Source organism: Rhinopithecus bieti, unplaced genomic scaffold (genome assembly GCF_001698545.2).
Source record: "Rhinopithecus bieti isolate Rb0 unplaced genomic scaffold, ASM169854v2 scaffold_5273, whole genome shotgun sequence".
Taxonomy (NCBI): Eukaryota; Metazoa; Chordata; class Mammalia; order Primates; family Cercopithecidae; genus Rhinopithecus; species Rhinopithecus bieti.
This window is the reverse complement of record NW_016805057.1, coordinates 1,727,136-1,751,852: the sequence shown is the minus strand read 5'-3', so window position 1 is coordinate 1,751,852 and position 24,717 is coordinate 1,727,136. Positions and strand designations below refer to the sequence as shown.

General features: G+C 42.8%; 1 protein-coding gene across 3 annotated transcripts in view; it reads left to right on the top strand.

Annotated features, from left to right (window-relative positions):
* LOC108528966 (myb-related transcription factor, partner of profilin-like) overlaps nucleotides 1–24,483 on the top strand; it is a 91,378-nt gene extending 66,895 nt beyond the window's left edge. For 2 of the 3 annotated variants that reach the window (XM_017871000.1, XM_017870998.1), the window contains one exon: nucleotides 24,371–24,483. In XM_017871000.1, the coding sequence (XP_017726489.1) occupies nucleotides 24,371–24,385 (15 nt within the window). In that variant the 3' untranslated portion in view covers nucleotides 24,386–24,483. Of the gene's footprint in view, nucleotides 1–12,207; nucleotides 12,316–24,370 lie in introns of all 3 variants that reach the window. The other variant, XM_017870999.1, reaches the window with a different exon arrangement.
* The last annotated feature ends 234 nt before the right edge of the window (nucleotides 24,484–24,717 follow it).

Genomic DNA, 24,717 nt, shown 5'->3' with positions numbered 1-24,717 from the left:
TATTTATTTATTTTGAGATGGAGTTTCGCTGTTGTTGCCCAGGCTAAAGTGCAGTGGCGCGATTGTGGCTCACCACAACCTCCAACTCCTGGGTTCAAGCGATTCTCCTGCCTCAGCCTTCCTGAGTAGCTGGGATTACAAGCATGTGCACCATGCCCGGCTAATTTTGTATTTTTAGTAGAAACGGGGTTTCTCCATGTTGGTCAGGCTGGTCTCGAACTCCCAATCTCAGATGATCTGCCCGCCTCGACCTTCCAAAGTGCTGGGATTACAGGCGTGAGTCACTGCACCTGGCCACCCATTTTCTTTTAAAAAATCATTTTCTATTTGCCACAATAGTCTCTCATTTGCCAGGATCTAGAACAGCATTGTCTAGTAGAACTTCTGCAAAGATGATAATGTTCTATATTTGCATGGTCCAATATGATAGCAGTAACCACATGTGGCTATTGAGGACATGAAATGTGGCTAGTGCAACTGAAGAACAAAATTTTACATTTTATTTATTTAATTTTAAAGACAGGATCTCACTGTGTTGCCCAGGCTGGGATGCAGTGGCTCAGTCACAGCTCATGTATCGTGTATCTCTTGGGCTCAAGCAGTCCTCCCATCTCAACCTTCTGAGTAGCTGGGACTGCAGGCATGCACTACCCGTGTGGCAACTTTTATTTTATTTTTTGTAGAAATGGAGTCTTGTTGTGCTATCCAGGTTGGTCTTGAACTCTTGGCCTCAAGTTATCCTACTGCCTCAGCCTCCCTTTACTTTTTTATTTTTATTTTTTTTGAGACAGGGTTTCACTTTCCTCATCCAGGCTGGAGTGTAATGGTGCGATCTCAGCTCACTTCAACCTCTGCCACCAGAATCAAATGATTCAAATGATACTCCTGCCTCAGCCTCTCAAATAGCTGGGACTATAGGTGAGCACCAGCATGCTTGGCTATTTTTTTTTTTTTTTTTAATTTTAGTTTTAGTAGAGATGGGACTTCACCATGTTGCCCAGGCTGGTCTTGAACTCCTGAGCTCAAGTGATCCACCTGTCTTGGGCTCCCAAAATGCTGGGATTACAGGCATGAGCCACAGTGCCCAGCTTTTATTAAAATTTAAACAGCCACAATACCTAGTAGCTACTGGCTAATGAATCAGGCAATGCTGTTGTAGAGTGCTTGAGTATTACTAATTCCATGAAGTTAGTAAAAATAAGAATCTAATGTTAATCTGTTTCATTCACTTCAGTTATTATTGGAGCAAATCAAGATTACCTTAAATCCTTTTTTCCAATATTCTTAATATCTACACGTTAATGCTTTTCAAATGAAGTTATTTTATCAAGTTCCTTCAAGCTTAACTATTCTTTTCTATAAATAGAATTAACTATTTATAGGTGACAAAAGTAGGTGACAAAAATCTGATAAGAAATATGAGTCTAGTTTATACGTACTTTTACTTGTTTGAAGTTAACAATAGTTTTTATATGATTATATCAGATTCCAAACATGAGCTGTTAGTGCTTGTATGGGAAATATTATTTTCCATTTGCAATGAGCACATCTGCTTCTCCATCAACAGTACTAAGTTCCTTTTGAACAATGCTTATTCTCTCCCTTACCAGTTTGGTCCTTAACTACTTACTACCCTGTAAAATTTCCTGAATAATTATTTGTTTTGCTATCTAAATCTTGTTTGTTATTTAATTTTAAATATATGCATACCCTAAATCCCTACTTTTATACCTTAAGCTTCCTGAGGGCGACATGCAATTTGGGTTTGGTGGAAAAAAACCCCTGAACTTAAAGTCAGGTTATGGAAATTTGGACAATCTTTTTAGCCTCACATTTCTCATAGATAAAATGAGAATAATAATAATATTGGTTTCACTGGGTTCTTCAGGGCGTCAAATGAGGTGTATGTGAAGTTCTTGGGGAATGCTAAAGTATGAAGTCACTGCTAGATGCTCCTGGTGTCCTTTACAGCAAAACCATAGGAAGAGCTCACTGAATATTCGCTTAATGAGTGAATGAATGTATATAGAGGACTAAGGAGCTACAGTTTTTAGTGACTTTTTTAGTGATTTAAATGAGCAACTGAATCCAGGTGGCTGGGACAACATATTTGCCTGGGTCTATGGTTCCTTTACCACCTTCAGAGCTCTCATCCCTGATTGTCTGATCACAAGCCTGGGATATTATAAAAGATGTGTCTGTTGGAAAGCTTTTGCCTGTGAGTCACAGAAGACTTGCCAATCTGGAAGTGCTTTAAACATAACAGGCTTCTCTGTGTGTGTGTGTTTGGAGATAGGGTCTTATTCTGTGGCCCAGGCTGAAGTGCAGTAGTACAATCAGGGCTCACTGCAGCTTCGACTTCCTGGGCTCAGGTGATCCACCTGCCTTGGCCTCCCAAAATGCTGGGATTACAGGTGTAAGCCACCATGCCCATCCTAGGCTTCTTCTCCTTCTCCTTCTCCTTCTCCTTCTCCTTCTTCTTCTTCGACAGGGTCTTGCTCTGTCACCCAGGCTGGAGTGCAGTGGTGCCATCTTGGCTCACTGCAACCTCTGCCTCCCAGCTTCAAGTGATTCTCCTGCCTCAGCCTCCTGAGTAGTTGGCAATACAGGCACACACCACAATACCCGGCTAATTTTTGTATTTTTAGTAGAGACGGAGTTTCAACATGTTGGCCAGGCTAGTATCCAACTCCTGACCTCAAGTGATCCACCTGCCTCAGCCTCCCAAAGGCGTGAGCCATCGCGCTCACCCGTAACGGGCTTCTTATCTCACATAACTAGAAGTCCAGGGGGAGGGTAGTTCTAGGTTTGCTTACTACTGCGGGTCCCTGATGCCGTGAAGGACCCGGGTGCTTTCCTCTTTCTGATTCAGCAGCTCAACATCCCCAGTGTGTTGCCGGTGTCTCCTCTCATGGGCTCCACGGGCTTCAGCACTTCCAGGCATCCTATGCGGGTATGAAGGCATCCAGCAAAGAAGAGAAAGTGTGTTCTCCTGTGCATCTTTTTGTATATATTTATTTATTTATTTAGACGGAGTCTCACTCTATCGCCCAGGCTGGAGTGCAGTGGCGCCATCTTGGCTCACTGCAACCTCTGCCTCCTGGGCTCAAGTGATTCTCTTGCTCAGCCTCCCGAGGCACACGCCACCGTGCCCAGCTAATTTTTGTATTTTTAGTAGAGACAGGGTTTCACCATGTTGGCCAGGCTGCTCTCAAACTCCTGACCTCAGGTGATCTGTCCTCTTTGGCCTCCCGAAGTGCTGAGATTACAGGTGTGGGCCACCACGCCTGTCATCTTTTTGCTTTTGTTATTTTGTTTTGTTCTGTTTTTGACATGGAGTCTCACTCTGTTGCCCATGCTGGAGTGCAATGGTGCCATCTCAGCTCACTGCAACCTCCAGCTCCTGGCTTCAAGTGATTCTCCTGCCTCAGCCTCCCAAGCAACTGGGATTACAGGCACCTGCCACCATGCCTGGCTAATTTTTTTTTTTTTTTGTAGAGACAGTGTTTCAGTATGTTGGTCAGGTTGGTCTTGAACTCCTGACCTCAAACAATCCACCCGCCTTGGCCTCCCGAAGTGCTGGGATTACAGGCATAAGCCACCACAACTGGCCTCATCTTTTTGTTTTTAATAGATGATGAAAAGCTTCCTCAGAAGTAGCTCCAGTATCTTACCCTCAAATAAGGATTGAGTCACGGTACCAAAGTCTACGGCAGTCGCTGGCAAAGAGAAGGACACTGCCGTGATTGCCTTTGACAATGAATGCCTTCCTTGAGCTCATGGCTGCAAAGTAAAAGCCAGAATGGGTGGGTTGAGACCAGCTGTTGAGTACGCAACAAACAGTGTCTGCTACAAAAAGCAAGACCTGTTTATTCTTTTCTAGTGGAGCTGAACTCGGACCTCATACCGATGGGGTTCTGAAAGGGCCCCAGACTCTGATCTTTATCCATGACTACAAGTGTGACAAGCAGAGGAGAAGAGTTGACACAACTTACCTCGTACATTTCTTTCATTGGCCTTCCTGTGAGGAAGGAGTCTTTGGCTTTAAATACCCACCGTCCAATTTTTCTAGGTCTAGGCTAAGAGATGGTGAAATAGAGGAAATTAAGAATTGTTTGAGAGCAAAGGTACGTTATCATGATCACTACCACCTTCATTGTCATCGTGATTGCCACCATCACCAGCAGGCAACCTTTTTGAGATGCCCACTTGCAATGACACTGTATTCTATGCTGGGCAGAATCATCTGGGTCAACATGACCCCAAGCCATACAGGCTCTGAGTCTCAACCTTTGTTCTGCAGGGACACACCTGCTGGAGAACATTTGCCTGGGACACCAGCTCCCAGGGCTTCGTAAATGCTTTCTGGGCCTAGGCCGTGAGTTATACTCAATCCCACCCATATCCCACCCCACAAATGATGGCTCCTTTCCTTTCCCTTGTACAGATAATGACATGGTAACAGCTCATGACATCAGAGCTGAAAGCTACTGCTTGAGAGATTTATAATCCAAAGGAATTAATTATGCAGATAAAAATGCTGGCAACATGCAGAGAATAAGATTTTTCTTTAATGCGAATGGATCAATTAAGCAGTTCTGTTATTTACTGGCATAAGGAAGTCCCCATGAGGAAAGAAAAGTGGGGAAACATGGGGGACCTCTTGGAGTAAGAAAAATGCCACTTCTTAAATGATTCAAAAAATGCCTATTTGTTAATACATACTCCATGTTCTTAACATATACAACTCTACAACTCGACTGATTACCATTGGCATCACTAGGTTACTCCAAAAAATGCTGGGCAGTGTGTTTATATTAAAATAAACAAGCAAACAAACTTCATTTTCCAATCACTAATGTACCTTACTCTCCTCTCTTCTCATTTAGTTACCGTTTGGCCAGGAGGAGGTGGGGAATCCACCTTCCTGAAGAAAAGATTTGTTAAATCATCTTCCTTGCCCTATTGAAATTTCAGGTTGGCTGGGCATGGTGGCTCACGCCTGTAATCCCTGCACTTTGGGAGGCCAAAGTGGGTGGATCACCTGAGGTCAGGAGTTCGAGACCAGTCTGGCCAACATAGTGAAACCCTATCTCTACTAAAATACAAAAATTAGCCAGGCATGGTGGTGCACGCCTGTAGTCCCAGTTACTCAGGAGGCTGAGGCATGAGAATTGCTTGAACCTGGGAGGCGGAAGTTGCAGTGAGCTGAGACTGCACCACTGCACTCCAGCCTGGGTGACAGAGCAAGACTCTGTCTCAATAAATAAATAAATAAACAAAGTTCAGATTTATCCATTTTTAAAATCATTTGCACAAGTATAGAAAAACATTAATAGATTTGAAGCAATGTCCTTTATACTGCATGCAATTAATAAATTCTTAAAATGATAAATGATAACATTACAGTAAATTTTCCTTTGGGAGTCAGTCTGTTTTGGTATAATAACTCTGTTAGACATTATTACATAAAACAAGGACTTTTTTTCTAATGTGACCTCACCCCAAACTACACACTCTGTACCACAAATAGAATTAGTGTGATTTCTTGAAAAATAAATTAAAACATGAAAATCAATGCAATATGGATCATTGTGCCATTTTTTTCTCTAATGAGCAAAACAGAGATTTATGTCTTATTTTGAAGATTTTTTTTTCTAATAAGTGTTTAAAACATCTTGAAACCAGAGAACATCTTTACATAAAACTATTCACTTTAAACAAGTCTTTTTGTGACCCAGCATTAAAAAATATACAACCTTGGGTGTGACTTTTCATCTAGACCTTGTTAGGTGATTAATTCTTCCTCAATGCTAGAATCCCTCTGCCATGTATCTTACCTCATTCTGGGTATCTCTACAGACACCTGGAACAAAAACTTCATAAATAAAATGATTTTTATTTGGCTTTATTTTTTTCCTGTGCTGGGGCTCAAAGAAGAGGACTTTTGTTACAGAAACTCTTCATTTGTGCTTATGGTAAAAGAAGGGGGAATGGAAATTTCTTTTCTCCTCTTGGGACAAGCAGAGTATTTCCCCTCATGGCTGCCTTTGCTGCCATAACTTCTATGAAACATCCCACTCTTCAGTGCCCGAAGTGGAGCCATTGGTCCTAAGGATAATGTCCCACTTTTTTGGTAATGCCTCTATGAAAGATTTACCTATCTTGTAACAACAACAATGACAACACTATAGTAACAAAACAACAAACTAACATGTAGATAGCACTGTGCGTTTTAAAATGAAGGGATCCCAAATGCACCTCAGTAGCATAAAAATTATTTCAAGCGGCTGGGCACAGTGGCTCACGCCTGTAACCCCAGCACTTTAGGAGGCTGAGTTGGGTGGATCACCTGAGGTTGGGAGTTCGAGACCAGCCTGGCCAACATGATGAAACCCTGTCTCCACTAAAAATACAAAAATTAGCTGGGCGTGGTGCCGGGTGTCTGTAATCCCAGCTACTTGGGAGGCTAAAGCATGAGAATCGCTTTAACCTGGGAGGCAGAAGTGGCAGTGAGCTGAGATCGTGCCATTGCGCTCCAGCCTGGGCAATAAGAGCGAAACTCTGTTTCAAAAAAAAAAAAAATTATTTCAAGCTAAAAGCATCTGAAGAAGTAGCAGTCTTGAAAAAAGAAACCTTTTCTAAACTTCATTTTGCTGACTTAAGCAGGATCTTCCAAACATTACAGCTGCCATAAATTCCCTCTCCAGGGGGTTTACAGCCAGAAAGGAGACTAACCTTTAGTACTGGGATGAGCAATTGCTTAAACAAATTATCTGAAACTGTCATACCTTTCATTTGTTCTTCCATGGAAGCCCTTTCTCCTGCCTCCTTTTTCTCTGTGTAGTTGGTATAAACTCCTATCTCTAGCTGCTTGAGGAACCATTTCTTTTCTTTTTTTTTATTTTAGAGATAGGTTCTCACTCTGGCACCCAGGCTGGAATGCAGTGGCACCTTCATAGCTCACTGCAGCCTTGAACTACTGGACTCTAGCCATCCTCCCACCTCAGCCTCCCAAGTAGGTAGGACCACATGCATGCACCATCACACCCAACTAAGTTATATTTGTGTTTTTTTGTAGCGATGTGGTCTTGCTATGTTGCCCTGGCTCAAATGATCTTCCCACCCAATCTCAGAGTGCTTGGGATTACAGGTATGAGCCACTGTGCCAAGCCTTGAGGAACTATTTAATCTAAAAGCTCCTACCCACATAAATAAACTTTGTCTTCTCTCTGTTAATCTGTCTACAGTCAGTTAAATTTGTAGGCCCCTAGCCGCTGAACCCAAGTTGGAAGAGGAAAAGCTTTCTTCCCAACAATATTATCTCACTTAACACTCACAACAACCCTATTGTACTCTCATTTTTCAGATAAGGAAACCAAGTCTTTGAGAGGTTGGGAAACTTACCCAAGATCACAGTCATTAAGTAGCAGAGTTGGGGTTTGAATACTTATTGCTTGAAATAGAGAAAACACAGCTGATTGTCCTGACACACTAAATGCACAATGTCCTGGAACAACTGGGTTATTGATCCTATTTTCCTTTTTTTTTTCTTTTTGAGACAGGGTCTTACTCTGTCACACAGGTTGGAGTGCAGTAGTGCGATCTCAGCTCACTGCAGCCCTTGCTTCCTCTGCTCAAGCAATCCTCCCACCTCAGCCTCCTGAGTAGCTGGGACCACAGGTGTGCACCACCACACCCGGATAATTTTTTGTATTTTTTTTTGTAGAAACAGTTTCGTCATGTTGCCCAGGCTGATTGATTCTATTTCCTTGTTCCTTTGATATTTAAAGGTATGAGGGCAGAGCTACAGAACAGGTTGGAGGCAGCAGCTTGGCTCTAGACAACTCAGCAAAAGGAGGTTTCAGAGGGAGAGTGTCTGAAGTTAAGGGCCAACTGGGCATTGTGTTGTGTTAGTACCTGTGGTCAGGCAGCAAACTGAGAAGGAAGAGGGAAAAAAATATGGTCATGTACATAAGTATGGTCCTACACCAGCTTAAGGGCCCCGAAATCCCCCCTGAGAGATTGTTCTTGGACCAGAGGTTCACAACCTTATTCTCGTCATGACACCCAACACAGGTGAGGATCTTAGGCACAAACCCCTCCTCAATCTCCTGCCCGGGAAGCTCATGGAATAGACCTGAGTGGCAGAGATGTTATTTATTTATTTATTTATTTATTTATTTATTTATTTATTTATTTTGAGACCAAGTTTCACTCTGTCGCCCAGGCAGGAGTACAGTGGTACAATCTCGGCTCACTGCAACCTCCACCTCCCAGGTTCAAGTGATTCTCCTGCCTCAGCCTCCCGAGTAGCTGGGATTACAGGTGCTCACCACCATGTCTGGCTAATTTTTGTTATTTTTAGTAGATACACAGTTTCACCATGTTGGCCAGACTGGCCGCAAACTCCTGAACTCAGGTGATCCACCCTCGGCTTCTCAAAGTGCTGGGATTACAGGTGTGAGCCACTACGCCTGGCCAAGAAACATGTTCTTTTAAGCGCCACTAATCTGCTCACATTTATTTAATAATAGTAAAGGTAGCTACTAATAAACACTCTACAGCTTTGTTATTAGCAAGGTGTGTGCAGCATCTACCTGGACTATAGAAAGCCAGTCATTTGCTCCACCAGAAAAGTGCCTCTTTGTACTGTGGTCCATGTGATTCCAAAGAGAATGAACGGCCACAAAAGGTGGTAGTTACTGCCTCCTCTCCCAGATGCCAGGCCTGACTTCTTCGAGCATCTTCTCACAACTCTGGTTGCTCCGCACCTTGGCATGCAAAGACAAACACCAGCAAGGAGAGGCACCATTCTGCATAGAGCTGGTACCTACTTTGCTAATCTTGAGCATGCAGGAAAAACTACAGTCGACAAAATGAAGTTTTCAAGCTACTGATGTATGCCTAAGAAACAAAGATCAGATTTCGATAATAAAGAGGGAAACTTGGAAAGTCTTAAATTGAGCAATGGCTTTCATGGCCCTTGGGGCTGCCTCTGCAGAGGCAGTTAATCATCCGCCTGAAGAATCAAATCAATACCCATGACCTTTCCCTTCAGTTGTTTCTCCTGCTGTCTCTCCCCCTACAGTCAAAAGGAAGATAACGCGATCATTTCCTTTAGAAAAGAAACATGAATAAAAAGCAAGTTTATACATTATACCAAAATGAAATCATGTTGAGATACTGTAATTATAAGGCTTATTTTTGGTAATATTTATAGCTATAACATCTTCACATGTATCAGTTTATCTGATCTATTAGTTTCCCCCCACTATCTCATAGAGAATGTGGGGTAAATTACTTCTGAAAGGAGGGAAGTGTTCATTTCTCTATCCTGTATGGGTGGAGATAGGGGAGGCTAAGTGAGCTGATTAAACTTTCACAAGTCAGTTCACTGAGCAAAATATCCTGTATCCTCCAGAATACCTTACAGTCATAACTCTATTGACATGTTCTGAAATTGAACTCAAAAGACTCAAAACCTGGGTGATTTTCTACAGATCTTTGATATCTTTTTGTAAACTGAAATAGACTCTGATCAGCCGTTGTATCTCAGACCCATCAAGAATTCATTGTACCTGCAGGAGAGGCCCACACAGTTTGCCTTCTCAAGTTTCTCTTCCAAGAGACAATAAACAATACCTCCCTGCAGAGTGGTGAGAATGAGTTTGCCTCTCAAGTTAAAAGGAGGTGGGAAGTGTGATGTGAGGTCAGGGAGCACTGTGGCAAAGTCAGTGGCTGAACTTGAAACCCATCCGACAGACAGGTGTCAATGTCGACTGTGGTTAAAAGAGAAGCCCCACTAAAGGTCCTCAAAGTTATGGAAAAACTGAAGCACCTTCCTACTCGCCTTTAGCAATCGACTCTTTTAACAGCAGCATGAAATTTTCTTATGACCAAACCTTTCTTGGCCGTGAAAAACCATGGCCGAATGAATAAATATTTATTTAAATAGGGCCTGGTCATCTGCTTTGTGCTTTTTCTGGGTGTCTTCCTCTAAGAAGCCTTCCTTGCACTTCTGTCAGGGGCTGAGAGTCCCCTGTCTGAAGTCTTGTAGCACTCCGGCTTGCCTCTAAGCCTTCACCATATCGAGATTTTTCTGTTCATGGGGTCAGTAAGGAAGGGGGCGTGGGGGGAGGGGAATCACCGTGGGCAGTGCAATGGGAAGAGAGCGGAGACAAAGAACAGAGATATAGAGTTCTTATAACAGAGTAAAATGATGAGGGTACAAAGGTAGCAGTAGTATGCATGGAGAGGAGATGACCAACAAATTCAACAGAAATTTTAGACATGAAGTCCATAGACCTTGGTTTCTGATTGTATGGGCAGTACTGAGGGATAGGGAGGGATGAGCTTAAGGGATGGGTGCATAGTAGTGCCACATAGGGAGCTAGAGATTATAGAGAATGTGGAGCTTCAGGCAGTGAGGCCAGGAGAAGATAATGAGTCATTGTTGGCCATGCTGACGCTGAGGTTCTGTGGGACTTGGATGCCTGTGGGAAGTGGTTGGGTATAAGACTGGAGCTGAAACAGAGGTTAGGACTGGAAATGTAGATTTGGGCTTTCTGGTGACCATGGAGGTGGGCTGTTGGGATATCCTGATGGGAGAACCTGCTACTAGGAGTGTAGTTGGCAGACTTTCTTCTCCTTGACTACAATCTGGGGCTCTTCCTTCCTACCCAATCCTCTTTCCTACCACTTTTCCTTTCACAGATATCTGATTGACACAATGGTCTGAAGGCTGGCCCTGCCTTCTTCTGCTCCCTCCCTTCTTTATCCCTTGCAGGCATTTCTCCCAATAATGCCTGGTACCTCTCATTCCCTTTTGGTGTTTGTTTCTTGGAGAGACTGAACTGGCACAGAAATCGTCGATATGCAGGTAGCTAATAATTAAAAGAATAGGAGCAAATTGGACATCCCTGGGAGAACATACAGAATGAAAACAAAAAGTTGAAATGTTAAAATTAATAAACAGGTTGAGGAGAAGAACTCACATGTAGGTAGTGATAAGGGTTTTCTGGGGCTAGACCACATGGGTTTGAGGCAGGTCCCACCTCTTCTGAGCTGTGTCACTCTCAGCAGATTGCTTAGCCTTTCCCATCCTTGCTTTCTTTGTATAGAAAAAGGGGGAATAATAGTACTCATTAAAGATTTGGGTGGGCATGGTGGCTCATGCTTGTAATCTCAGCAATTTGGGAGGCCAAGGCGGGAGGATGGCTTGGGACCAGGAGTTTGAGACCAGCCTGGGCAGCATAGGGAGACCCCCATCTCCACAAAAGATAAAAATGTATTCAGGTATGGTGGTACGTGCCTGTAGTCCTAGCTACTTAGGAGGCTGAGGCGGGAGGATTGCTTTAGCCCAGGAGTTTGAGGTTACAGTGAGGTATGATCATGCCAGCCTAGGTGACAGAGCAAGACCCTGCCTCTAAAATAATAATAATAATATTATTATTAATAAAAGATTTGTTGTTTAATATATGGAAAGTGCTTAGAAAACCACCTGCACAAACAGAGGCCAGAATGCAGGTTGGTCATTATCATCAGGTGGAATGGATGAGGAGCTCCAGAGTAGCCAGGAAGGGGAGGACTCAAATGGTAGCACCACAGAGCCAAGGAAGTGGAAGTTTCAGAAAGAAAAGTCTCCAAAGTCATGAAGAACTGAGGTGAAGAAGGAGGTGAAATAACATCCAGTAGGCCTGGAGATGCATGATAACCTTGGCAAGGGTTGCCTCAGTGGCACGGGGAAGCTGGAAGCCAGAGGACAGTGGTTTGTGTAGGGAAGGAGTAGACAGTCTCCACTCCTTCCAGAGCCTGACTTGGAAGTAAAACAGAAAAGGAGAGTTGTGGTCAGTCAGATGGGGGCTCAAAAGCCCAGGAAGAAAGTCAAGCTTCTTTATAGGCAGAAAGTAATATGGTACCTGAAGACAGGAAGAGAATGATGTTTTGGATGGCAGGGTGTCCTTAGGAATCAGGAGGGTGGGCTCCCAAGCACAGGAGGAATGGATCTGGCCAGCAGGAAGGATGGCTGAGGTTCTGAGACCCAGTAGGTAAGAATGAGGATAGACTGGGAGGTCAGAGGACAGAAGTGTGACGGCATTTTTCTGTAAAGCTGAAGAGTGCTGAAGTGGGGAAGGCAATCTGAAAAAAGCAAGGGAAAAAACAAAACAAAACATTTCATTGATGTGTGTGACCCTTCTCCCCTAGCGGTGAAGGAAACTCGTGTTGACTGAACACCTCCTCTGGGGTGTGTGGGCCCTTGGATGAGAACTTTCACATATTTCGCAATTTTCATGTCCACCACCACCCTGTGAGGTAGGTATCATTATTCCCGTTTCACAGATGAGGAAAGCTGAGGCTCAAAAATTGAGTCATTGGTCTAAGATGTACAGGGTCTAGCAGAGTGCTCGATAAGTAATTGTTGAATGGACGGACTGCACAGATCATGCTCTCCAATTGGTTGTATAATTGTGTGATGCTTTTCCCCAAAGGTCTTTTTACTGTTAAGAGGATTCTTATATAGTTAAGTCTTGGATCAGTCATAACCTCCAAAAATGTGACAGTAATGAAAATGCAAAAGTGGCTGGACAAGGCAATGCCTGTGCTACCTTATTTACCCCAAACAGAAAAGCTACTTAAAAGATTATGACTGATTGGGAAATGTGATTTGGTTGGACAAAAGCACTTGAAGCTCTAGTCCCTAACAATTCCATCCAGGACCTCCCTGAGAGTCAGAATTGATGTGTCGATTGTTTTAGTTTGGTTGTTAATAATATCTGGATGAAAATGCCTGCCAAAACACTTCACTGAGGGATTTGGAATATGCTTTCCAAGTCTACAACTGAAGGGCAGCAGCCGATGTTAATGTGTGCCTGTTGGCATTCGCCAGTTCATCTGGCCAAATGACAAATCACCATTGTGTCCTCAAGAACACTGTGTGTTCTTGATACTTTTAAGTCAAAATATAATTGTGTTCTTCTTGTAATTATACCAGTCAAAAAGAGAATGGTACAAATAATAAAGTTTAAGCTAATAAATGAATAGAGGACTAGATTCCAAGTTCATTGTGGGCAGGGATTGGGTCTTATTTAAATTTCTAGTATTCATTTTATTTTTTTAATTTTTAAATTTTATTATTATTATTATTGAAACAGAATCTTGCCCAGTCACCCAGGCTGGAGTGCAATGGCGCGATCTTGGTTCACTGCAACCTCCGCCTCCCAGGTTCAAGCAATTCTCTTGCCTCAGCCTCCCGAGTAGCTGGGATTATAGACACCCACCACCATGCCCGGCTAATTTTTGTATCTTTAGTAGAGATGGGGTTTTGCCATGTTGGTCAGGCTGGTCTCGAACTCCACCCACCTTGGCCTCCCAAAGTGCTGGGATTACAGGCATGAGTCACCACACCCCAGTATTCATTTTAGAGGATTAGCCCAATGCTTGGCACACAATGTGTGCTAAGTAAATTCTTGCTGAATTAAGTTGAACTGCATTAACGTTGTAGACAGTGGAGTGGTCAGAGATCCGTAAACCATTTAAACCTGCTTCATTTTTCTTCGAGAGCACAGCACAGAACTGTCACACAAAGATGCTGTGCACATAAACACTCTAATTCATTATTGAGGTTCAAAATGAATTATTAATCTCTGAGAATAGTCCATAGCCAGGGTTGGCTGTCAGTGAAGCAGGAGAAAGGGTAACTAATCTTCCTAAATTGTATTCTTTTTTATTTCCCATCTTCAAGTCTTCGTGTTTGCAGCTCTTTGGAGCTGTGATTTCAATTCTCATTCTATCCCTGACTTACTGTTTGACCTCAAAATGAGTCACTTAATTTTAGTTAACAGCTAAGTTTCCCGTTCAGTGAGAGCCAAAGGGGCCTGGCTCTACCATTAGCTAATATCAAGCCTCAAATGCTAGATGAGCTATTCAGTGCCATCCATCATCTCTGTAAGGCTAACGGAAATGAATCACAAATACAGTGCCCCATGCGAACTCCCTCAACTCCTCCCAAATGAGTCCTTGGGGTTGCTCAGTCACTGTGCTGTGTAGTAAAGGGGAAAAGATAAAGAAGCTGAGGATGGTTACCCCAAGCCCAAAGGAGAAGATACCCTGGCAACATAGGGCAGCAAGGAGAAAGCTCAGCTCTCTGGCCAGAGTCACTATGATATGATCAACAACTTGGCCCCTTGGAAAGAGTAAAATAACCACCATATATATATATTTGGAGATAAGATCTCACTCAATTACACAGACTAGAGTGCAGTGGCATGATCACAGCTCACTGCAGCCTTACTTCCTGGGCTCCAGCTATCCTCCCACCTCAGCCTCCCAAGTAGCTGGGACTACAGGTGTGTGCCACCACACCTGGCTATTTTTATTTTTATTTTTTGTATTTTTTGTAGATATAGGGTCTTTCTATGCCTCCCAGACTTGTCTCAAATTCCTGGGCTCAAGCAATCCTCCTACCTCAGCTTCCCAAAGCACTGGGATTACAGTTGTGGACCAACTCACCCAAGCCTCTGTTATTTAAATTTCAGTGAAATAAGATGCAAGTTTATAGAATAAATCAGTATGGAGTAATTACTCACACATTTCATTTCTTTCTTTCTTTCTTTCTTTCTTTCTTTCTTTCTTTCTTTCTTTCTTTCTTTCTTTCTTTCTTTTTCTTTCTTTCTTTCTTTCTTTCTTTTCTTTTTTTTGAGACGGAGTTTTGCTCTTGTTGCACAGGCTGGAGTGCAATAGCACGATCTCAGCTCACAGCAATCTCTGCCTCCTGGGTTCAGGCAATTCTCCTGCCTTAGCCTACTGAGTAGCTGGGATTACAGGCACACGCCACCACGCCCGGCTAATTTTTGTATTTTTGGTGGAGACAGGGTTTCACCATGTTGGTCAGGCTGGTCTCAAACTCCTGACCTCGTGGTCCACCTGCCTCAGCCTCCCAAAGTGCTGGGATTACAGGCGTGAGCCACTGCGCCCAGCCTAGTCACACTTTTCTAAGATTTGCCCCTTGTTTTCTTTAAATGGAAAACATCTCCAGAGCCTTTAAATAAGATATACTTTAAAGATTAGATTGACATACTGAACGGCAGTAGCAATCCGAAAGTAAGAGGAATGCACAGCTTGTCTCAGAGAGCTATGGGTTATGAAGGATGAAATGCACAGGAAGTAGAGGCTGGGATTTCCTTAGCCAGGATCTAGGCACAAACGCAGGCTCCATCCAAGCCCACATTTCTCAGGAAGGAAACAGCTCCACAGACGTGAAGCCCAAGGATCTATTAACAGAAGGGCCCAGCCGGGCGGGTGGCTCACACCTGTAATCCCAGCACTTCGGGAGGCCGAGGTGGGTGGATCACGAGGTCAGGAGATCGAGACTATCCTGGCTAATACGGTGAAACCCCGTCTCTACTAAAAATACAAAAAAATTAGCCAGGTGTGGTGGGGGGTGCCTGTAGTCCCAGCTACTCAGGAGGCTGAGATGGGAGAATGGCGTGAACCCGGGAGGCAGAGGTTGCAGTGTGCCGAGATTGTGCCACTGCACTCCAGCTTGGGTGATAAAGCGAGACTCCGTCTCAATATAAATAAATAAATAAATAAATAAATAAATAAATAAATAAAGCACCTTGTGTAGATGACTTGCCTTGACTACAGCCGACCTTAGAAGCACTTCACCCAAAGCGTGTGATCAATTGTGGGGGCTGTGGTCACAGTGCTCCTTGGGACACCGGCCATTTGGAAACCTTGTAGAAACTGCATTGCCTAACTTGTCCCTGGAACAGCAGTACCTACTGATTGAGGGTGTCAGACATGGAATTTGGCTGCATCACCTTCTACTCTGTTGCACTGGCCTCTGTAAGCACCAGGGAGTGCCTTTGAGTCCCCACCCACCTTGCTGCTCAGCTCACAGCACCATCTGTGCACTTACTGGGTAACAGTAATAATGGATGGGCACTTCAATCACATATGAAAACCTCTAAAGCTCCACTTGCAAGGACTGTAAATCTCATATATAACTTTCCTAAGTGACTAATGAGATAGGTTCTCAACGTGGCAGAAGGCTTCGGGAATCTTTATGATAACAGTAGTTTATGAATTAATTTTCTTGTGACAGTATTTACAAACTCCATGATTCATAGTAGACTCAATAAATATTCAATATGATAAAACACTAAACATGAAAGTAATGATTTACACATGGATAGAATAAAAATGGCTATTTCTCAATGTTGAGAGGGAAAAATGGAACCATTAAGAAACGTGTCTGAAAACAACAATATACTATTTAAAATAACAATCCTCCCAACCAGTAACAAAATATTTCAGTTGAACTGAGGCTGCTTTCAGTGGTCTCCTGACCATAGTGCAGATCCCAAAAGTAGCAATCGGATTGAGATTTGTATTCCATTCATTTGTCAAAGTCTATATCAAAAGAAGTCTTTCTGGCTTCAGGTACAGATGCAGTGAACAGCTTCTTCAAACTACTATTTGAGAGAAATAAGGTCAGACCCAAGGTAATTATTTCCTTTTCAGCTTGCCCCTCATATTGAAGTTGTTTAAGGGATGTAAAGGAAGAGTGACAATTTTCTTCAGCCATACTAAAGTCATGAAATAAATGACCAGGGTTTTTGAATGGCTCCTGTGTTTTCTCTCATGGGTTAATAGGATTGAATGCTTTTAAGTGCTTGATTAGCTTGAACGTTTTATGTTCAATTTTTCGATGTTCTTTGCAGTGGAGAACCATTCCTTTTGTCTGGCATGCACACCCATTTGCCTTTCTTTTGGCAATAGCATCTGGATTTTCTTTTGCAGAGCCATCCCTCCCTCACCTTAGGGGTGGAGTTACATGATTGTGGTGGCTATATGCAGACACTGGCAAGACATTTAGTCCTGGCCAGTCAGAACTCAGGATCTTCCTGGGACCAGAATTGGTTCAAGAACAAGCCTGAAGTTGGTCAAAAAGGGACAGCCTGGGACATTTGCTGGAATGATTGGACAAGAAGTGTTCTTTCTGTGGAGGTTTCTAACCGGTAGGAGGTGAGCTGCTTATTATCTTGACACCGGGCAGCAATGAGCCTAAGTTAGAAGAAAGCCACCTGACAGAAAGAGAAATATGACATCATCTGAGCACCTAATACTTTCTCTTTTTTGCTTAAGCCTATTTGAGTTTGGTTTCTACTTGGAATTGAAAGTGTTCTGACTAATGAATATAACTTTTCATATGTTTTTCTTCCCCAATTATTTATTTTAATGCTTTCAAACCCCACAAAAAGTAAGCAGCCTGGACAACATGACAAAACACTGTCTCTACTAAAAATACAAAAACTAGCTGAGTGTGTTGCTACATGCCTGTAGTCCCAGCTACTCGGGAGACTGAGATGGGAGGATTGCTTGAGCCTGGTAGGTCGAGACTGCAGAGAGCTATGACCACACCACTGCACTCCAGCCTGGGTGACAGAGCGAGATCTTGAAAAAGAAAAGAGAGAAAAAGAAAGAAAAGAAAGGAAAAAAGAAAGAAAGAAAGAAAGAAAGAAAGAAAGAAAGAAAGAAAGAAAGAAAGAAAGGAAGAAAGAAAGAAAGGAAGGAGGAAAACGAACATCCTGTAACCCACTTATTTTTAATTTCACCATATTTATGATTATTATTGTATCTACATTCTTTTTTTTTACATTTATCTCTGCTTGCCTACCTATTTGTAAATCTCTTCCTATCATCTGTCTTTATGTTTCATTTTGCTATGACACAACCTCAAACAATGTTATACACAAGAAAATTAAGAACAAATTTTAATAAGATTTATAGTGGCCCATATTTAATTTCTTAATTGTTATTCGATCTGCCTTTAATTTATTATTTTTTAACATAGGAGCCAAATTCAAAGTTTCATGCTTTGAATTAGTGTTCTGTCTCTTTTATTAAGAATATACCCTTTAATTTTAATTTTTAAATGACATTCTCTTTATTTTTATTTTTGTGTCCTTTTATATTTTAGAAAAGCCAACAAACAGTTGTCTTGTAGAATGTAGCCATAATTTGATTCATCCTGATCATTTACTCAGGATAGATTCACTTTTTTTTTTTTTTTTTTTTTTTGTTGAGAACGGAAGTCCTTTGCCTCTGTCCGGCCCAAGGCTGGAGTGCAGTGGGCCGGATTCTCCAGCCTCACTGCAAGCTCCCGCTCCCCGGTTTTTACGGCCATTCTTCCTGCCTCAGCCTCCGCAGTAGCTGGGACTACAGGCGCCCGCCAAACCTCGCCCGGCCTAGTTTTTTGTATTTTTTTTTTAGTTAAAGAGACGGGGTTTCACCGTGTTATCCAGGATTGGTCTCGTCCTCCTGACCTCGTGAATCCGCCCCGTCTCGGCCTCCCAAAGTGCTGATTATAGGCTTGAGATTCCACATTTTTTAAAACACAAAAATACTTTCCTAGGTAGCAAGTTATAATGCACTTTTGGTGCCTTGCTTCGTTTTCTCCTCAAACTATTAACATTGTGAATTAAATACTTAACCCATAACAGTTTTCCTCAGTAATTTTTTAGGGTTGGCATAGTATCCGTCAATGTAGGACAAATTATAATTAATTTAAGATTAATATAATTATATAATAATTAATTAACATTTAAATAATTTATAATTATTACATAATAATTAATCATGTTTCATGATTTATTCTAAACCAGTATTCCTAAGGATAGAACAATTAGGTTTTGTTCCCCTAAATTTTTTCTTTTTTTTTTTTTTTGAGAACGGAGTCTCGCCTGTAACCCAGGGCTGGAGTGCTGTGGCCGGATCCTCAGCTCCTGCACAGCTCCCGCCTCCCCTGGGTTTTTACGCCAATTTCTCTGATCTCAAGCTCCCGGGTAGCTGGGACTTACAGGCGCCGCCACGTCGCCCCGCTAGTTTTTCTGTAGTTTTTTAGTAGAGACGGGGTTTCACCATGTTGCCAAGGATTGGTCTCCGATCTTCCTGAACCTCTGATCCGCCCGTCTCGGCTTCCCAAAGTGCTGGGATTACAGGCTTGAGCCACCGCGCCCGGTCCCTAATTTTTCTATTACAAAATTATTACAATGAAAACTCCTGTAAGTATGTTGTTTCATATATTTGGAGGCCTCTTTTCACGGTAAATTCTTAGAAGTGGCAGTGCTGGGTCAAGAGGTTAACTTACATGTAGTTCTGTTGGATGTTCCCAAATTCCATTGTACTGGAGGTTGGTAAAGTGTCTTGACATATCATATTCTACCTTGTCTTTTAAAAATTTTATTCTTATTTTATATTTCATACAGGGTTTTGAATATCCTTAGGACACATCTGTTTTTCATCTTTTTTTGCTTCACAGCACTAACATAGTGTGTTGTTCATAGAAGGTGCTCGGCAGGTGCTGAATGTGTGAGCAAATGAATGAATCAGTGAATGAATGGGCTGTTCTTTTCCACAGTATCAGCACTGCTCACTCACTTCGTGGGAAACTGGGACCCACCCAAGGTAAAAGCGCTTTTCAAAGCCACTCTACCAGTCAGCAGAGGACATAAAGAATAGACAAACATGCAGGCAAGCAGGAAAAGGTGGGAGGCTAGCCTTGAAATTTTGAAATACAACCAAGCACAACAGATAAGCATGTACAATGTGCCAAGCAAGAAAGATACAAAGAGTATAAAGATGATGTTGTGGAGTTCAAGGAGGCTACAATCTTGTTCTGTCCGTAGAGATACAGGACACACACACACACACACACACACACACACACAGCAGCAAAAGAAGGTGATTGTAATAAATATCAAATGGATAGTGCAGAAGTTTTTATGCAATAGGAGTTACAAGGAGGAAAAACAAGAACTGCAGTTTGGAGTAGAGGAATGTACACTCGGTGGATAGATTCTGTTGCAGTCTTATTTTATTTTGTTTTATTTTGTTTTATTTTATTTTATTTTATTTTATTTTATTTTATTTTTTAGAGAGAGTCTCACTCTGTCACCTAGGCTGGAGTGCAGTGGCACGATCATATAATAGCTCATTGTAACCTCAAAACTCTTGTGCTCAAGGGATCTTCCCACCTCAGCCTCCCAAGTAACTGGGACTACAGGTCATACCAACATGTCTGGCTAATTTTTAAAATTTTTCATAGATACGTAGTCTCACTATGTTGCCCAGGTTAATCTCAAACTCCTGGCCTCTAGTGATCCTCCTGCCTTGGCCTCCCAAAGTGCTGGGATTACAGGCATGGGCCACAGTGCCTAGCCTGCTGCAGCCTCGAGACTTGATTTGAGTGAGGCAGAATTCAAATCAAAAGAGGGCCTAAGGAACAAATATGGATATTTATGGTGTATTCAAGGAACAGTAAGCAGATCTGCCCAGCTGGATGGAGCAGGGAGGTCTTCCAGGAGAGCAGCGGGTACTGGAATTTACAGTTTGTGGCCAAACTGAGTGGGGGGCGAAATCATGAATGTCCTGCAAAGTAAGATGGTAGATCATGGTAGCTATAGTTTTAGTTTCCACTGAAGTCTGTGTGTTTTCTCATGACCCTTTTTTTCTGTTTCTTTTGAGTAGTCCTTTCTCACTTCACACGGTCCTGGTGGGTCTGTGAAAACTGGGTCAGTCACTCTCCCCACCTCCAGAGGGTTGAGCATAACTAATGGCAGTTACTGTTTCGACATGAAGCCTTCAGCCAAGCAGGAGCACTCAGAATCGCCATGGGATCTGTGTATAGATGTGGGAGAGGGAGGGGCCTTCCTCACTGGGGTTCCCGAGCCAGAGGATGTGGGTGTGGGGCAGTCACGATGGTATTGCCCAGCTTGTGGTGAGAGCTAGCATGAAGGACGACATGTCGCTGAGGCAGGCAGTGTACAAAGCTGGAGGGAGACAGTTCTGATCGTCGCCGGAGCTCCCGCTTCCACTGGTGCCGGAATCAATGCTCCTCTCCTGGGCTTGTCAGTTACGTGTAAACCAACACATTCTCTTTGTGTTTCAGCTAGTTTGAGATTGGTTTCCGACACTTTCATCTGAAAGAAGCTTGCCTGATATGAGAGGCTTGGATTTCATCCCACAGATCAAAGCTTCCCAAAGTGGTTTCCTTTGATCACTGGTCCTCCTTCAAAAAAGGAGTTTCATGCTGAAACTAGTTTAGGAATACTGCCTTCCATTGCCCCTTTTTGGATGGTTTGTACTAAGAAGTCCTCCTGTGAAGGAACTTTGACTGTGCTGAGCCTTCCGTTCATCCCTCCACACTCACTGTAAATCGTCCCCACCCTGTTCTGTGCCCTGGAGGCTGCCATGGTGCTCTCTATCCATGGGTCCTCCTGCCTTTGGGTCTCAAGTGGCCCAAAGGCAGGGGCGTTTGGCCATCGAGTGGCAACGGGAGGCCAGAGAGAGGGAGGAGAGTGAGGCGGGCACGTTATTTTCCAGCCCTGCCCTGTCCAGTCATCGTGGGCTGCCTGTGCCCCTCAAGTCAAGCACACAGGTCCTGTTGGACATCTCCCTTGCCTCTCAGCCATTTGGGTGGTTAACAGCTCCTGGCTGGTACCAGTCCGATGCCACTGTACTCTCCTCTGTGGTTTCTTCAAACCGTGCACAGTCATTTACTAAACTGTCCTAAAATTACTCACTTTGAGTACGCCATCTGAGTTGCACCAGGACCTGGACCTGAATGAAATTGTATTGTTGATCAACCTATTATTTCCTGCACCTATTAAGCCTGTAACCTTTTTCTTTTTAATTGAGGAACACCCTACAATGTCCTACAGACCACAGGTTTTGACTACATATTTTGGTGAATGCCTTCCTAGGACAGCAGCTTAGGAACAGGATTCTGGAAAGATGGAGGCAGCCAGGCAGCTTTTCCACTCTTAACCCTGGAGCATTTCCCCACGAGGACCTGGTGCTTCCACCTGATGACCACATCCAGTGGCTTTCAGTTAAGCTTGGAGTTTTACTCCCTTTGTGTACAGCATCTTCTTTACCTGGAAACCCCTCTCCCTGCTCTTCTCCTATCGAAAGGCCACCCTTTGAAAACTCCAGGCCACGTCACTATTCACCTCGAACATCACAGAAAGCACTGGGGCTCACCTTGGGCTCTGTCACTCACGTGGCCACTGTGGTTCACCTTAAGGTATGGTCACCCACATGCATGTGGCTTAGTCATGTTTCAAGCCTTTGCCTTGAAAGTTCACTTTTCTTAAGTTTGATTTCTGCCTGTTGAGCTAGACTGTGAGCTCCTTGATGGCAGGGACTACATCCCCAGTTCTTTACGTATCTCATAACTTCTAACAAATGTAGCTGCCTTGCATACGCAGAACACCCCTTCTTCGTCTCTGTGTGATACTTGGTTCAAATCCCATCACGCTGTGGGGCATTCTCCGATCATCTCAGTGAAATGTATTATCTCGGGCTTCTAAAGAACTAGCACTGATTACTCCCTGAAGCAAACATTCACGCCCTCTGACATACAGTGTCATGTGGAACTGTTGCTTAGTCTATTAGTTAACTCTTTGTGCACTTTAATCTCGAAGTCTTAACAAGTTTATAAGCATTATTCCGGATTGAATTGTGTACCCCCTTCCTCTCCCCCAAAACCTTCATATGTTGAAGTCCTAATGCCCAGTACCTCAGAATGTGATCTTATTTGGAAATAACATAGTTGCAGATGAAATTAGTTAGGATGACATCATACTGGAGCAGGGCAGGTCCCTAATCCAATATGACTAGTATCATAAAAATGAGAACCTGGACACAGACATGCACACAGGAAGAACGCCATGTAAAGATTGGAGTTATGCTGCCACAAGCCAAGGAACATCAAAGATTACCAGCAAATCACTAGAAGATAGAAGAGGAGCACTCAACAGATTCTCCCTCATGGCCTCAGAAGGACCCAACCCTGCCAACACCTCAATCTTGGCTTCCAGGACTTAGAGACAATCAATTGCTGTTTTAAAAGCCACTCAGTTTGACGTGCGTTATTACAGCAGTCCTCCCAAATGCTTACAAGCACCTGAAGGGCAAGGATCATATCTTGGATCCCCAAAGAGCAAGATTCCAATTGTGGATGCATCATTGGTTTCTTATGTCTCTTCTGGCATGTCAATTCACCTCTTTGGGCCTCAACTTTCTCTTCTGTAATGTGGAGATAATATCTACTTCAGACAGTTGTTTTAAGGATTAAAGGTAATACGTTACAATGCCAGGCACAGTGCTTGACACCGTTAAAACATGCAATAAATGCTAAGTCTTGTAAATATAATCCTCTTATTTTACAAATGAGGAAATAGGATCTAGACATGCAAAGTGCCTGTCTAAGCCCACATAGTTAAGTAGCAACAAGCTTGTCAAAAAAAACCCTCCAAATAGATTCACTTCAATTCCTATCTATATTATGTCTTATCTTTTATTGCTAAAGAGAACAATTAGTGTGGTGACATTAATTTGATGGCATTCTGTGTGTGCTGTTTGCTTACTGCTGTGGGAGTTGAGATGCTGGACCTTGAGTTTGAGATGTTGGACCTTTGTGATTTCTTCCTCATCCACAGGTAACTGAGATAAGTCATATCTTAAAGCAAACCATCCCTTCTTTTTTGTACAAAATTAAATTTATTTGCTTAAGAATGGTGTGAATTGGCGGGGCGCGGTGGCTCACGCCTGTAATCCTAGCACTTTGGGAAGCCAAGGTGGGTGGATCACGAGGTCAGGAGATTGAGACCATCGTGGTCAACACAGGGAAACCCCGTCTCTACTAAAAACTACAAAATATTTGCCAGGCATGGTGGTGCACGCCTGTAGTCCCAGCTACGTGTGAGGCTGAGGCAGGAGAATCACTTGAACTTGGGAGGCGGTGATTGCAGTGAGCTGAGATCGTGTCAGTGCTCTCCAGCCTGGCAACAGAGGGAGACTCTGTCTCAAAAAGTAAAAAAAAAAAAGAATGGTGTGAATCATATAACTTATTTGTATAAGAGATTACAAATAAGAGCAGTAATTATAGAACAAAATTTATAGGAATAGGCTTATAGAACTCCACTGCTTTGCATGCACAGACTCTCTCTGTATAACTGTTATCAGATGATGCCTGGATTAATTTAACATCCATATCCCTCTCAACTGCAGGGTCTTCACCTCTGTACATTTCCTAATAACCTATATTCTGGCCTCAACTTGTTTCCCTCTCATTTTGAGCTAACTGAAGGTGAAGGCTGCTGCAGAATGGTTGTTTTTTCCACAAGTTAATCAGATGAAATATGAACATGCCATTCCTGCCCCACAATTACACGTATTAAGTCAAAATTGATGTCTACTAAAACACATTTTTTCTATATAGTTGGTAATCAATGATCATATTTTTTAATGCATCAACATGCTACTTATCAAATGTTCTGTCTCTCAACATATTGAGAAGTCAGTCATGATCTGAACAGGTGGAGCCCAGCGAAGATGACTTCCACCCTACAAAGAGGTTAAGAATCCTGTTTCAAATGCTGGATGGATCCCCATGTATCTGTCACTTTAAGAAGGGAGATTGCCCAGTGAAAGCAATATTTGAAAGCAATGGAAAGAAAAACAGCATTAAAGGTGAGTGGACTGGGAGATCTCACCAGATTTTCCTGTTCTCTTCTGTCATGCTATGACAACTTGCATCAGTGAAATTTCTTTTTTAGAAATTGCAAAGGATATTGAAATATTGAAAGGATATTGAAACTTGGGAGCCCTTATTTATGGGATAAAGCTGTCAGGAAATTAAACTAG